The 14,134-nt window shown below is 35.6% G+C and overlaps 1 protein-coding gene across 5 annotated transcripts in view; it reads right to left on the bottom strand.

The window, feature by feature from the left end:
* LIFR (LIF receptor subunit alpha) overlaps nucleotides 1-14,134 on the bottom strand; it is a 91,166-nt gene that overhangs the window by 30,242 nt on the left and 46,790 nt on the right. For all 5 annotated transcript variants that reach the window (XM_082382203.1, XM_082382205.1, XM_082382202.1 and 2 more), the window contains 7 exons: nucleotides 12,055-12,229; nucleotides 9,569-9,823; nucleotides 6,255-6,384; nucleotides 5,641-5,810; nucleotides 3,707-3,852; nucleotides 2,368-2,530; nucleotides 157-227 (listed from right to left, as the gene is read on the bottom strand). In XM_082382203.1, coding sequence (XP_082238329.1) covers nucleotides 157-227; nucleotides 2,368-2,530; nucleotides 3,707-3,852; nucleotides 5,641-5,810; nucleotides 6,255-6,384; nucleotides 9,569-9,823; nucleotides 12,055-12,229 — 1,110 coding nt within the window. The remainder of the gene's footprint in view (nucleotides 1-156; nucleotides 228-2,367; nucleotides 2,531-3,706; nucleotides 3,853-5,640; nucleotides 5,811-6,254; nucleotides 6,385-9,568; nucleotides 9,824-12,054; nucleotides 12,230-14,134) is intronic.

The following is a 14,134-nucleotide window of genomic DNA, read 5'->3' on the forward strand; positions in this document are numbered from 1 at the left end:
TGGGGCTTTTAGAAGCCAGGTTACATTCTCAGCAATACTGTACGCTAAGCCAGTCTGGGAAATCCTGGCTCCCTGATAACCCAGGTACCATATGTAAGTTAACTAGTTCAGCATAATAAAGTTATTTAAATATTCAAGGAAGAATTAGATATTTACCTTCCAATATATTATTAAATTTTTTCCATCAGAACTCCACTCTCTCCAAGTATCTGGTCCCTTTGAAGGAACTAGAAGAGAGATTTAAAAGTTAGTATTTGAAGATGCATACTATGTCAGTTGATAAGATCAGTAAGTGGGATGGTGGTATTTGAAATTTTTGTCTAGGTTTTTGAAATTCTCAATAAAAATGTGAAGAAGTCAGTGGCTTCCACTTAGAAAATGGAGCAATGGAAAAGCTGAGCTCCAAATGTCTACAAAACACAAGGCCCCTTACAATGGGTTAAAATCACCCTCAAGTCCCTCAAAAAAGGGTTCAAGGCTGCCTCTCCATCTCACATCCGTCCCCCTCCCCTTACTCAAGCTGGCTCTGGCTACACACTGGCTTCCTGGTTGTTCCTCAAGCATGCCAAGGACACCTGCCCCAGGCTTTCTGCACTTCCTATGCCCTCTCTTCCTCTGCCTAGAACTTGCCTCCTCTGAATTAACCACGTAGCTTCCTTCACCACCTCCTTTATATTTCAGATCAAGTGTCACCTTATTAGTGAAGTCTCTTCCAGCTGCTCTATTTAAAATTGCAAACCCTCTCCTCAACCGCCTGGCCTTCATTCCCTAGCCCTCTCTCTAGGTTTTATTTTTTTCTGTGTCACTCACTGCCACCCAATACGCTATTATATACATATTTTAAAAACTCATTTCTAATCCCCTATCCTATAAACTCCATGGGCAGAGACTGCTGTTTTATTCACTGCTATATTCCTAGTAACTAGAACAATTCCTGACACATGGTGGACACCCAACAAGTATTTGTTAAATGAATTAATGCCTTCGTCTTAATGAGGCGTAAATAAAATGCTTCCTCTTGGCAACAACAGCTCACAACTGAAAGCAAAAGCAGCCAGTCTCCAACATGACCAATGATATTGGTCTCGCTTCCTGACATTCACGCCCTTGTGTGGTCCTTCCCACACTGTATCAGCGTTGGCCTGCGTGACAAGTAGGGTACGGCAGATGTGATGTATGTCCCTTCTGAGGCTAGGACATAAAAGACATTGTGGAGGCTGCCTTGTTCTCTCTTTGATCACTAAGTCTGGGAGCTGCTGGCTGCCATGTTGAGGACACTCCGGCAGCCCTATGGAGAGGCCCGCGTGGTGAGGAACTGAGGCCTCCTGCCAACAGGCATGTGACTGAACCATCCTGAAAGCCAATCCTCTAGCCCCAATCAAGCCTGCAGCCCCTACCCACATCCCGACTGTAGCCTCAGCTAAGCTGTCTGAATTTCTGATCCACAGACACTGTGAGATAACAAATGTTTGCTGTTTTAAGCCACTGAGTTCTGAGGCAATTTGTCATAGCAGCAGATAACTAGTACACTCTCTCCCTGGACTCAAGCATGATCCAAATAATTCTTACGTGTGCTGTAAGGATCCACTCTCATCTTTCTAGTCTTCATGTGGAGAGACAAAATCTGGGTTAATACCTGTCCTTTTTTGTCTTACTGTTTGTTAAATTTTTTGGAAGAAGTTTTATAGTCCCTATATTATATAGTTCAAACAAAGCTTTTGCTATCTTTTGTTGAATGATTTCTGAAAATTACACCTATTTCTAAATTTTTTGCTTTGTTTTAAAGCTGACATCTGCTTAATCAAGAATAGTATCTCATTCTGTCTTTAGAAGTTATCATACTTAGAAAACCAGTTACCTGATTTTATAGATATATTGACCTGGGTGTACCACAGAAACTAAAGTTCAAGAACTTGTAGTCCCATCCATTTCTCAGGCCTAGGTCACAAATAAAAATTCCACCAAATTAGCTTTATTAATAATTGTTTTCAAAAAAGAGACACTCTAAATAGGTTATTAAAACTCCAGGAATAGGAGGAAAGAGTGTGAGAAAAATCACTCTAAAATCTTACTACGGTTTCAAGTTTGGTTTCCAATGTATCATTTTAATACAGCTGCAATCATATTGTGGATAGGGTAGCCTAGTCCTTTCACATAACACATGCCAAGCATTTTTCCATAGTATCACAAAACTTGAAAAACCATCATTTAAAATGTCTGTATGGTATTTTACTAGCAGGCATTATATAGTTACACAATTTATCTAAACATTCTCCTGCTTTTAGTCACTCTGGTGACATTTTCTTTTAAAAACAAAATTTCAGGATCCATAGTAATAATTAGCCATAAGTCACTCAGTTAACTTACTGGCTTCTGTGGTTAAATATTGTTTTTCATTGCTCCACTTGCTCCATTTCCAGAAGGGGTCAGTACAACAACGAATCCGAAAAGTATATATGGTATATGGATTTAACTTATCCACAGCAGCAAGATAACTTGAATTTTCTATTCCTCTCATTGTGACATTCCGCTATTAGAAACAAATATATATATTACATATATAATATCACATGTATATGAATACATACATATACGCATATATTTTTTTTAGAAGAAAGCCTCCCAAATTTGTAACATAAATTGACTGAATGTCATAAGAGTTTACCTCTATAAAACCAAGGCAGTTCATCCACTATATTTTAATTCTTATATAAATGCCAAATCTGTGAAATTATGTTCTGCAACAGCAATAAATAAAATTGAGTATCTTTTTAGTCCAAATGTTGGATCTAAGTAATAATGGTCAATTAATTATGCAGAGAAGATGATATTCAGTCAATGGTTAATGGTAATGCAATATACCTTAATATAACTTAGTAATCTAAGATGACCTTGAGGATTAAATACATTATTCAGATGATACTTGGAAACTGACTGGAGGCAGGCATCATCTTATGCATCTTTTTTATATGGCACTTAGAACCTCTAGTGTGGTGCTAAACATGTAGACTAGTCAACAAATATTTAAACTAAATAAATTAAGATGAAGCACTTCTAAACAAATTTGAGGATTTGCATGCCTCAGGAAAGTCTCTGAGTTCCCAACTACTTACTGCAAAGAAGTTTTTTGGGTTACGTTTTGCAGTTTGACTGATTTTCTAGAAATTATCAGTAAGTTTCCAAGTGACTATTTAAGTACATCATTTATTTTGGACCTACCCCAAATTACAAGATGGTGCAGCATAAAAGTCAACCTAAGTATTTAAAATGTACAAAAAAGCCGTGTTTTGACTTATAACGCCCAATTATAACTTGCTCCTATTGCTGCACTTAGCAGTTTTAAAAATCACATCCTCTCTTTGGTGCCGATTAGTCCGTTAACTAACACCAATGGTTACAGCAAAAACTACTAATTCATTCACAAATTTATTGAGCACCAGTTACATGCCAGGTACTATACTAGACCTGGAAATATTCTGAGTAGTAAAAGTCAAACTTACGTTCTATAATATCCGGTATTATAATTGTTTTTAAGTGCTAAATATAATGCTGTTATGATATTGATATATAATGTCTTCACGCTTAGTAAATCTCTATAATAAGTAATCTGAGCACTTATGCATACCAATTTACTTAATTATTTTTGAAAACTAAGTATTTTATCCAAAATAACCTCAAGGGAAGTTTATAGAAGAATCTTACTCACCAATTCATGTACTGAGTTAGTTTTATTAATTTCAATTTGACATAACAGTTTAATCTTTGCAAAGCTGCCTGGTAAATGCCAGGAAAGTGTAACAGCTGTTGAACTGATATCCTTCACTTTGACTGAAGTAGGAATATGGGGATGAACTGTAAATACAATTTTCAAAGATTACTTTAAAAGCTCTTTTCTAATATGACAAATGAGAGTCAAAGAAAACAAAAAAACAGAAGAGATGTCATCACTGCTGATCAACAATGTTCCACCCACCATTGTGTGGAATACAAATCTCACCTTTACTGCTGACACCAGGCCAGCATTGTTTAAGAACCATTCACGCTCAAGGTTCCTCAGTTGGCATCAGAAATACTAAAAGGTAGTAAGTCAGTCTCTACCTTTAAGGAACCCCTCATTTACTTGGGGACTGACAAACAGAAAGAAGGAAAATCAACAAGAGTATATACATTAAGTCCTAAAGGTGTAGTACAGATATTCACTGCTACAGGAATTTAGATGTAAGTGTAGATGTACAGTGAAGATAGGACTTAAGATGAGCTTTGAAGGATGAATCAGAATGAAACTGGCAAAACAGTTGCAGAAAATCATTTCAGGCTGGGGTCTTGGCAAGAACAAAGGTACAGTGAAGCAAACTGCAAATTACACTGGTGATAGTGCATATACCAAATTGAGTGATGGGAAAGAATCACGTGGACGATATGGCTGAAATGGCAGAGGGCAGACAAATATATATAAAACTGCCATGCAAGTATAAGATGTAGCTTTTCTGACCTTATGGAAAAAATCAAGACATAACAAAGATGATGAGAAGGAATAATTGATAAAAGTGACTTATATTCACAAGTAAGGCAACAGGAGCCATCTACTAATCACCTGCCAGGCTGTATTATAATGCATTTGGTTTAAGCCCTTACGCCCCTGACTGTCTCTAAAGAGAAGGCCTCTACGCCACTGCTCTGTGTGTTGCTGAGCCTGGCACAGAGTTGATACACATGGAATGACCACAGGAATGAGTGGCAAAAAGACACGCCTCTTTTATTTCTATTTTGAGCTGTACATTAATAGGGTTGGTAAAAATTCAGAAATCATCAGCAGTAAAAAGGAACAAACTATTTACTGATACATACTTGGATGGATCTCAAGGACATCATCCTTAGTAAAAAATGCCAACCTCTAAAGGTTAAATAGTGTACAACTCCATTTACACACCGTTCCCAAAATAACAAAACAATAGCGATGAGGAACAGACTAGCTGTTTTCCAGGAACAGAGATTCTAGCACGCGCCCGTGTGTGTTGATGGGGGTGGGGGTGGTGTTGCTACAGTGACAGCGGGAGGCGGTTCCTGTGGGTGACAGAAGAGTTCTGTATCTGACCTGTATTGGTGGGTTGCGTGAATCTGTACGTGGATCTGACTGCACAGAACTACACACACACACACACACACAATTAAATGCATATAAAAACTGGTGAAAACTGAGCAAGGTCAGTAGTCTGGTTCAGTGTTGAACCAGGGTCAACTGCCTAATTTGGACATGGTACTACAGTTACATAACATGCTACCACTGAGAAAGTCGGATGAAGGACTGTAATTATTTTTGCAACCACCTGTGAGTCTACAACTATTTCAAAATAAAAAGGTTTTAAAAATTGGGCAAAAAACTATTTTCAGAAATCAAAAACTATCAGATAAAGCCACTTACAATTTCTATGAAACAATTCAAATTTTTATTTGAATTTAATAAAACAGTAAAACTTGAAATTATAAAGATTTTTAAATGAAATTTACAAAATTAGTATTAAGTAACTATAAAGGAAATAATCAGTAAAAAGTAATCTCTAGAAGCACTTTTCATTAACCTCAAGACATTTTACCACTTCTAAAGTTATTTTTAAGACATTGGTTTATGCAGCAGCTTACCTTTTTCAGTTATGTTAACTAAAAGTGTTGATTCTGATTGACCCAGAGGATTTCGAGCATTCAACGTAAAATTGTATATTTCTTGATTTGGAAGCATTTGAAAGAATAACTGATAGCTTTCATTTGTGGGCAACTCAACTCTTTTAAATCTAACATATTTTCCTGAAAAACTGAATTAAGAGAACATTAAGGAATATTAAAATAATTTCAAAATGGCAAGAGATTTATTGCAGGAAAAGATGAACGGGTATATTTCTAATAAATTTTTTTTAAAAAGTCTGTATTTCTAATTACAGATATACTACATACTCAGGGAAGAAAATATATACAATGCAGAAAACAGAAGAAAAAAATCAGCCATAGCCCACTACCCAGAGACAGTCTCTGTTCATATTTGAGGGTTCTTCCTTCTAGAGGCTTTTTTAAAAAGACGACAAGATATCAAGTCTGCATGTGTCTAAAGTGCAGTATTTATAGTATACCCAATTTTCTACAGCATATTTTGTTTTATATTTGTTCTCATAATATAAATGAAACAGAGCATCTTCTTATGTCATTTAACATCCTTCCAAGGTACTCCTCACTGTTTGACAACCTTTCCCAGAGACCTTTACCTTTCAAATAAAGTGTAACTTGTATTGCGTGGGCCCACCAAGAATGTCGGTCTTCCTGGATTCCAAGTGCATATAATCTCTTTTAAGTCATATGTCTCACAGTTCAGTTTTTGAGGAATATCAGGTGGATCTAATAAAAAAAAAGAAAAAAAGGTAGTTACTTTATGTATATTTTCTCTGAAAACGTTATGTTTCATAAATGTTAATTACATTTCAGACAATTTCCTTAAAAAATCATTTGCTTACATTTTGAATGGTGCAGGAATTACCATTCTTTGTATAGCATGTTGATTCAGAGTTCATATTACATTAGGAGTGATGGATTAACTTAAGAATTAATCACTTAACTTAAGAGTTAGTCACTTAAGAGTGACCATTAGCTCATTTGGAAACTCCCCAATAGCAACCTGAAGAGATCAACTATCATGCTTTTCCCTTAAATCCCATTTCAGAGTCCATCAAATCTCTCAAAGGAACCTTTGTCCAACTAGTTAAATCAGAAAAATCTACAGGTTAAAAGTATTATTACCTATCCTCTTTATACTGTGATTTGAAAAGAAGTACCAAATCATAAGTCAGTATAAGCCACGTTACAAGCTTCAGAGTTCTTAAATAAGTTGTAAGGACTATTATTTACAAAGTCACTCTTGGTAAAATTCTACATATCCCTATATTCCAAGTGATTACTGATCTTTTGTTGTTTTCCTTCTTTAATGAGACTGTTCTGTTTTTGTAGGGGCAAGACTAGAAAAAGAAAAAAAGTTGTTTTTGTTTTGTGAGGCAGAGTGATAAATAAGAATTCTACAGTCTGACACTGATTATAGAAAGTGATATTTCTGTAATCTTACTTAACCAAGCATATACAGAAACTGATATTTCCTACTGTCATATTTATCCAAACTATCTTCCATGGAGGTAAGTTTTGTTAAACGACTATCTACTCATTGAAAAAGTCTAAAAGATAACTTTATTTTTAAAAACCTGAATTTTTAAAATAGTCCTTAGTTTATCAAACAAGACTTAGAAAATTTCACATACTTTCCCCAGAGATAAGCATTACATCCTTCAAGTATCTTAGGTAACATTAAGAGAAGTAATGAGTATTTATATGAAAGTTTACCAACTGGATAATAAAACTAACACTGACATATTTATTTTGAAAACTGTTTTAAACTTAAGGACAAACTTTTGGTCGTTTTATTAAATTCACATACCCCAAATTTTGAGGATATTTAAAATGCTGATTATTTTAGGATTTGGCAGATATATTAAGTTGAAATACTTAAAATCCAAATAACAGGAGCAAACTAGACAGAAGTAGAAGGAAAAATTGAAGGAGAAAAAAATATGAGGGGGCAGTACTTGAAATATACTGATTTTCTTTTCAAAGAAATTCACTTACAAAAGAATCAACTGAAGCTAGGTAAAAGCTCGGTATAAATCAATTGTCTTTCTATGTAGCAGTATATAGAAAACGCAATTTAAAAACATCAATTTTTAATAGCACCAGAAAACATCAAACACCTAGGAATAAATTTACCAAAAGAGATAAAAGACCTCATATCACTAAAATAAATCAAAGAAAATCTAAATAAATGGAAGGTTATACCATGTTCATGGTTTGGAAGACTCAATATTCTAAGAATAAAAATCCTCCTAAATTGATAGATTTAATGTAATATCAATCAAAATCCTGTCACATTTGAATGTGTATGTGTGTGTGTAGGGGAAAACTGACAAGCTGATTCTAACATTCTTTTCAGCCTTTTCAGTAAATGATGGGATAACAAGCTACCCATAAGGTAAAGGAAAGTAAATCTTGATCCCTAACTCACACCACAGTCTGCCCTTGCTGCAAGTTTCTAAAGAGCTCCCTCTGAAGTGAAACGTTACTGCTGTTCCTGAATTGACAAATATTGATCAATATTTCAACCTCCAAATGTTATAAAGGAAAGCTAAATTATGAACTAAATAGGTTTGCTCTAGAACTATGATAAAAGATTAGAACATTGTTAGAAACAATAAAAACAGTGAATATTCTCATCTTTTAAGTTTTAATTTTTTATTTCATTCTTTTAAGTGAGTATCTCACTTTTTGGTATCACTTATCAAGCAGTTTCACTACACTGGTTCTTTACTTAGACTCCATGATCAATTGTGAGGAATGTTGCACATCACTTCCTAAAATTCCATTTAGGAAAGAAAATTTAATTTTTTAAATTTCTAAAATTTAAATTCGAATATATCCTCACTCTCACTTGCATTCCAAAATGCCTTACTGGAAGGCAAAAAGAGAGTAAGGTTACAGCCATCAAGCTGAGAAGGGCACCTAATCCCCTTCCCTTGGGAATCTATCAGCAAATGAATGTAATTTATCATAAATTTCTATGGAAGTAAAAAAGTGACTGAAAGCAGCTGATCCACAGCATAACTGACAATCATAAGAAAAAAAAAACATAAGAAAAATCACTGAGTGAGCAAAAGAAAATGACAAAATCCATTCACTACATTTCACACACTTTATTCATGAGACCCTTGGACCACTAGAAACTTTAAGTTCCGAATGTGAGCAGGAAGGGAAGCACTGCTGGAGGCAAAGCCATCAGTGCATTAGAACATTACAGTTACCACAGGGGAGGGGACAGAAAAGCTCTAAATACAAAAGTATCTGTGGATGCACAACACAAGCCATATAGGTAAGGCAGTCCACCCACAACAACTTTTGGAAACGTCATGGAACGTAGAAGTGACCATGTTAAAAAATGCCCCTGCATTACGGAGAGTACATCAGACACAGAACACAGTGAGAGGGGGACTCTTCCTCCCCCCATGTCCTGCAGCCACCCTCCTCTCATCAGAGAAGCGTAGGTTATGCTTTTGAAAGATTTTGTGTAAAATCATTACAATTTCTTTAATTCAGGTACTTAAAAAAAAAGGTATGCTTTAATTAGGTGGGAAATTAATTTATACAAAAAAATTCCTAAATGATGTAGGAGTAAGAAATATTATATACTACCTGCCCTTGACTCAACAAAGCTGTTAACTAAGAATTTAAACTAAAAATTAGCAGATGAATGTTTCAAATCTTATTACAAAAGCTGCAAATTATATAGATACAGGTATGTAGAAAACAAGCTTAGAACTCACCTTAAAACAAGCAAAAATGCTGGTACCCTCATAATGTCATTTGTATCAAAGAATAAAAAAATAAGAAAGAAATAAAATCATCCCCCCAAAAAAGCATTAAGGCTTTCAAAGAGGACCAAAACAGATTAATAGGAACTCTTTCCTTAAAAAAAAAATTATATACTTACATCCTGCAAAAATAACTGTTCCAAACATGTTATCTTCTACAGAGAAAACCACATTTGTTCCACTACTTTCGGAAGCAGAAATATTACGGATCTTGATTGCAACATTTTTCCCATCAAGATGGATAAGGGGACAATATGTACTGCCAATCTGTGCTGATAACACTTTTTCTTGAGTCACACAACATACTGTTATATCTGAGCCTACAAGTAGCACTCTGTCTTGAGGAAAAACCTTAGTCTGAGAAGCAGGAGACCCTAGAAAGAGCAAAAGGAATTATAAATACTTTAGAAGTCTTTTACATAAATTAGCCCAGTGTACATAAAACACACTGTTAGGTACTTTGTAATTATGGTGGCCCAAAGATAAGGTACGCTCCCCAGGTTTCAAAGGAGCAAGACATACACAAGAAATAAAAATGTGTGTGGTTTTATTTACTTATGACGGGGTGATGGTGGGGGAGTAGAGGGGACTGCAAGTCAACGTGTAAGGTCACAGGTTAATATCTAAGAAGTCTAAAGGTTCAAATTAAGCGGGTTTATCCACATGTGAAAAATCCACACCAAGAAAAAGGTACACATTAAATAATTCCATTCCTTTGAAATTATTCTAGGTATTTAGATCAGATGTCCTACTTTCCATCAGCTTGCATGTATGGTTAAATACTCCACATCCTAAAAAGCACTTTCTAAAAAAAATCCCAACTCTGTAGGTTAAAGCCACCTCTTTGTTTTTATTTTCCTAAATAGCCAATTTAAAAATATTATCTCTAGTCTCCTTTCTACCTACTCATTCTTTAATCTACTGCAATCTGGCTTCTACTCTGGCCACTTTACTAAAATGGCTCCGTGGCCTAACTACTCAATCCAATGGCCACGTCTTAGTAATCTTTCCTTCAACTTCCACAACATCTGGTATGTTGCCTAAAGTCTTCCTTCTCAAAACTCCCTTCTCTCTTGGGGTGTAGACTACTTACTTTTGCTACTCTTAACCCTCTGGCTGCTGTTTGCTTTGCTGGCCTCGTTTTCTTCCATCCAACCCTCCTCATACAAGCTTCTAAGAGATGTGTCCTTGGTCTTCATGCCCCTTTCCTTGAGTTATGTTAACCTCCAAGATTTAAAAAATTTCACATCACGTATGTTAATGATTCTCAAACACACAGTTGACCCTTGAACAACACGGGTTTGAACTGCATGGGTTCACTTATGTGTGGATTTTTTTCAATAGTAAATACTACAGTACTACAGGATTTGCAGTTGGTTGAATCCTCGGCTATGGAACCACAGATATGGAGGTTCCACGGGTATGGAGGGCTAACTATAAATTATGTGTGGATTTTCCACTACATGGAGGGTCGGAGCCCCTAACCCCCAGTTGTTCAAGGGTCAACTGTATATTTCCAGTTTGAACTAATCACCTGGATGCCGAATTTGTATTCCCAACTGACAATGAGAAATTGCTCCCAGGCACTTCACAGCTACCTCAAGCTCAACATATTAAAATTGAAATTTATCTTTCCCACCTAGTTTGTTCATATAGTTTCTGTCTCATTGGACAGCATCACCAGCTACTCAGCTGCCCAAACTAATAGTCATCTTCGGCTCTATTTCTCCCCTACCAAAAGCATAGGCACTAATTCTAATTCGGTCTCTTCAGTGTTTTTATACTTCTTCCCTCTTTTCATTTCTAAACCCAGGTGTCCTATTTTATACCTTCACTGCCTTTTGCTGAACTACAAGATTCTCCTTATTAACCTGCCTGCTTCCAGTCCTTCCTCCCTCTGATCCATTTCTCCACATTGTCACTAGAGTGAATAATCTACAATGATTACCAGCCTTTTAAAGCCCTTTATTTTATTGTCAACAATTTTCTAGGCCCTCTCTCACATTGCCAACATTATACCTGCATATGAGTTTTATTCAATGTACAGATGATTTTTGATATACCTGCAGATTCACACTGTTAATTTTATTTTATTTTTTTGTCCACGCCACATGGCATGCGGGATCTTAGCTCCCCGACCAGGGATCGAACTTGCACTCCCTTCATTGCAAGCTCGGAGTCTTAACCACTGGACTGCCAGGCAAGTCCTATACTTGCGGATTCCCATGTTCTCTGCAGTAACTGCAGCTCACAGCGGTCTGCTTTATGGGCAAGAAATTGGGAGCTATATTTTAAAAATATGGACTTGATCTCATTACCGCCTACATAAAATTTTTAAATGTTCTTCCAATGTCTATTCGAAGTGATTTTTAAACCTGGATGTTTATCCAATCACTCAGTATGTTCTTTAAAAATACAGATTCCTGAAGCCTATCTCAAGAGTTTTTGAATCAAAATGTTCTGGGGTGGAAGACTTGGAAGATCCCCAGGTGACCCTCATGCATCCAAATGGGGTTCAGAGAACTAAAACCGTGAGCTAAACCCTACCCTTAAGCAAGACTAATCTAATTCATCTGAAACGAAAATTCTTTAAATATGCACTTACAAGAGATGTTCTTCAGTGGGCTCCAGTCGCTCCACTCTTTGCGACCAGAGAACTGAGGATCATCAATGTAGCATCTAATTCCCACATAATGAGTGGCGCACTCCAAGGGCATGTCTGAGATCCAGCTCCAGTGATGAACTGTATCTCTGCCATTCAGAGTTGTGTTGTGGGTCACCTACAAAATGAACACAAACACAAAATTCTATTTCCAAGTACTATGTCCTGCTTTCCTTTAGGGTTAAAAAAACACAACAGACTATATACAATTACCAGCTAAGTAAATCAAAGCTTTGTTCTTTTGTAAAACTACCTGTTTTCTATAAGGCATAAAAAGAGAGTTGTAGTAACAATAATTATGATTCATTTATGTTTACTTCTTCAACTTTAGGGCCTACTTCATTATTACACAAGATGTTAATATTTCAAAACATTCAATACAGTTCATGAGAAAATACACCATTGCCTAAAATGGTCCCATTTTTCATGGAGAAAAAAACAGTTAATGCTTTTTTATCTCCAAGGGTTAAAGTCAAAGAGAGGAGAGCATTTCAACAAAATAAACTATTATTTTAGACTAGATTTTTTTTTATATAAGTGTCATATATTTCAACTTTTATTTTTAAATATGCAACTTATAATAATATAGGAAGCTTAATTTCAATTGTGGAAAATGGGCAAGATTTCAATCAAATATATGAGGATATACTAAAAGAGACCTTGGGACTTCTGGTTAAAGACAACAGATTAAATAAATGTACTTCCTTCTCTTTACTTCATGAAATTCCTCTAGAACAAAAGTACAAGATTTTTTTTTTAAAAAAGGCACAGATGCACAAGGGCAAAAAATTGAAGAAACAACACCGGTAAGATTCTGGACACTGGAAAGCAGATGGGCAATGGTAACTAACTATGCATTCTAAAGGCTGGGGCACTCCTGCCTTCTTCCCTACTCAGCCCCCAGGATACTGATGGCCAAGTACATACTCACCAGGTAAGAGTCTAAACAAACTTTTCTAAGGAGCATATGAACAGGTCAAGATAAAAACCTAAAATAATATTAAGATTTTTCCAGCTTGACAGCCCATCCTAATCACATACAATGATGTCCCAGTCAACAAGTCCCACCCAGGCAAACAAAAGTTCCAATTAGACTTGTTTTATTTTTCAAGAACCACTCACTTAAATATGAGCAGCAACCAGGATGACCAGAAAGTGGAGAAAAAGTTCTAATGTGAAAGTCAAAGGTCAAGATAAAAAAAAAAAAAAGCAATGTGAAAAAACAGAATGCACAGAAAGAAAAAAAATTTTAAATCACTGATATCCTCAAAGATAAGAAGAGATATTGCATCCATGAAACAAGAACATGATAAATTTTTTAAAACAAGGACTAAGAAGAGAAAAGGGATCTCTTGTATATTAAAACGTATATTAATAGAAATTCAAAAGTGCAAGATAAAGTTTAGGAAAAATTGCTCAGAAAATAGAGCAAAATACTGATGGAATGTAAGAATGATAAGACAATTAGAGGAAAGGTCAGAAAGGTACAATTTCTAAAGAACAGAAGTTCTAAGAAAAAAAGGAGAAAACAGAGATGAGGAAATCAAAGACATAAAATAAGAAAATTTCCCAAGCTGACAGGCATGTGTTTTCAGACTGAAAGGGGCCTAATGAGTGTCCAGCACAACAGATGAAGATAGATCCACAATGAGAAGCAAATGGAACAATGCCTTCAAAATCTTGAGAAAATTTCCCAACCTAGGATCTTTTACCCAGCTAAACTAGCAATCATGAGTGAATGCAGAATAAAGACATCTTCAGAAATGTAGTATCTCAATGTATTCATCAAGTAGCATTTTACATTCCCACCAGAAGGGTATGAAAGTTCCAATCCTTCTGCATCTTCTCAATATTCGGAATTGACAGTCTTTTAAATTTTCCTGGCAACAGATTTAAATTTTTTTAAATAAAATATATCTGTAAGCTACCACTGCAGTTAGCAGAGAGTATCTACAAAAAATAGCAAATAACTACTAGAATTTATGCTTCCACCAAAATGAGGAAACAAGGAATTCAGGAAAAA

This window comes from Balaenoptera borealis (genome assembly GCF_965194805.1).
Source record: "Balaenoptera borealis genome assembly, chromosome: 2".
Lineage (NCBI taxonomy): Eukaryota > Metazoa > Chordata > Mammalia > Artiodactyla > Balaenopteridae > Balaenoptera > Balaenoptera borealis.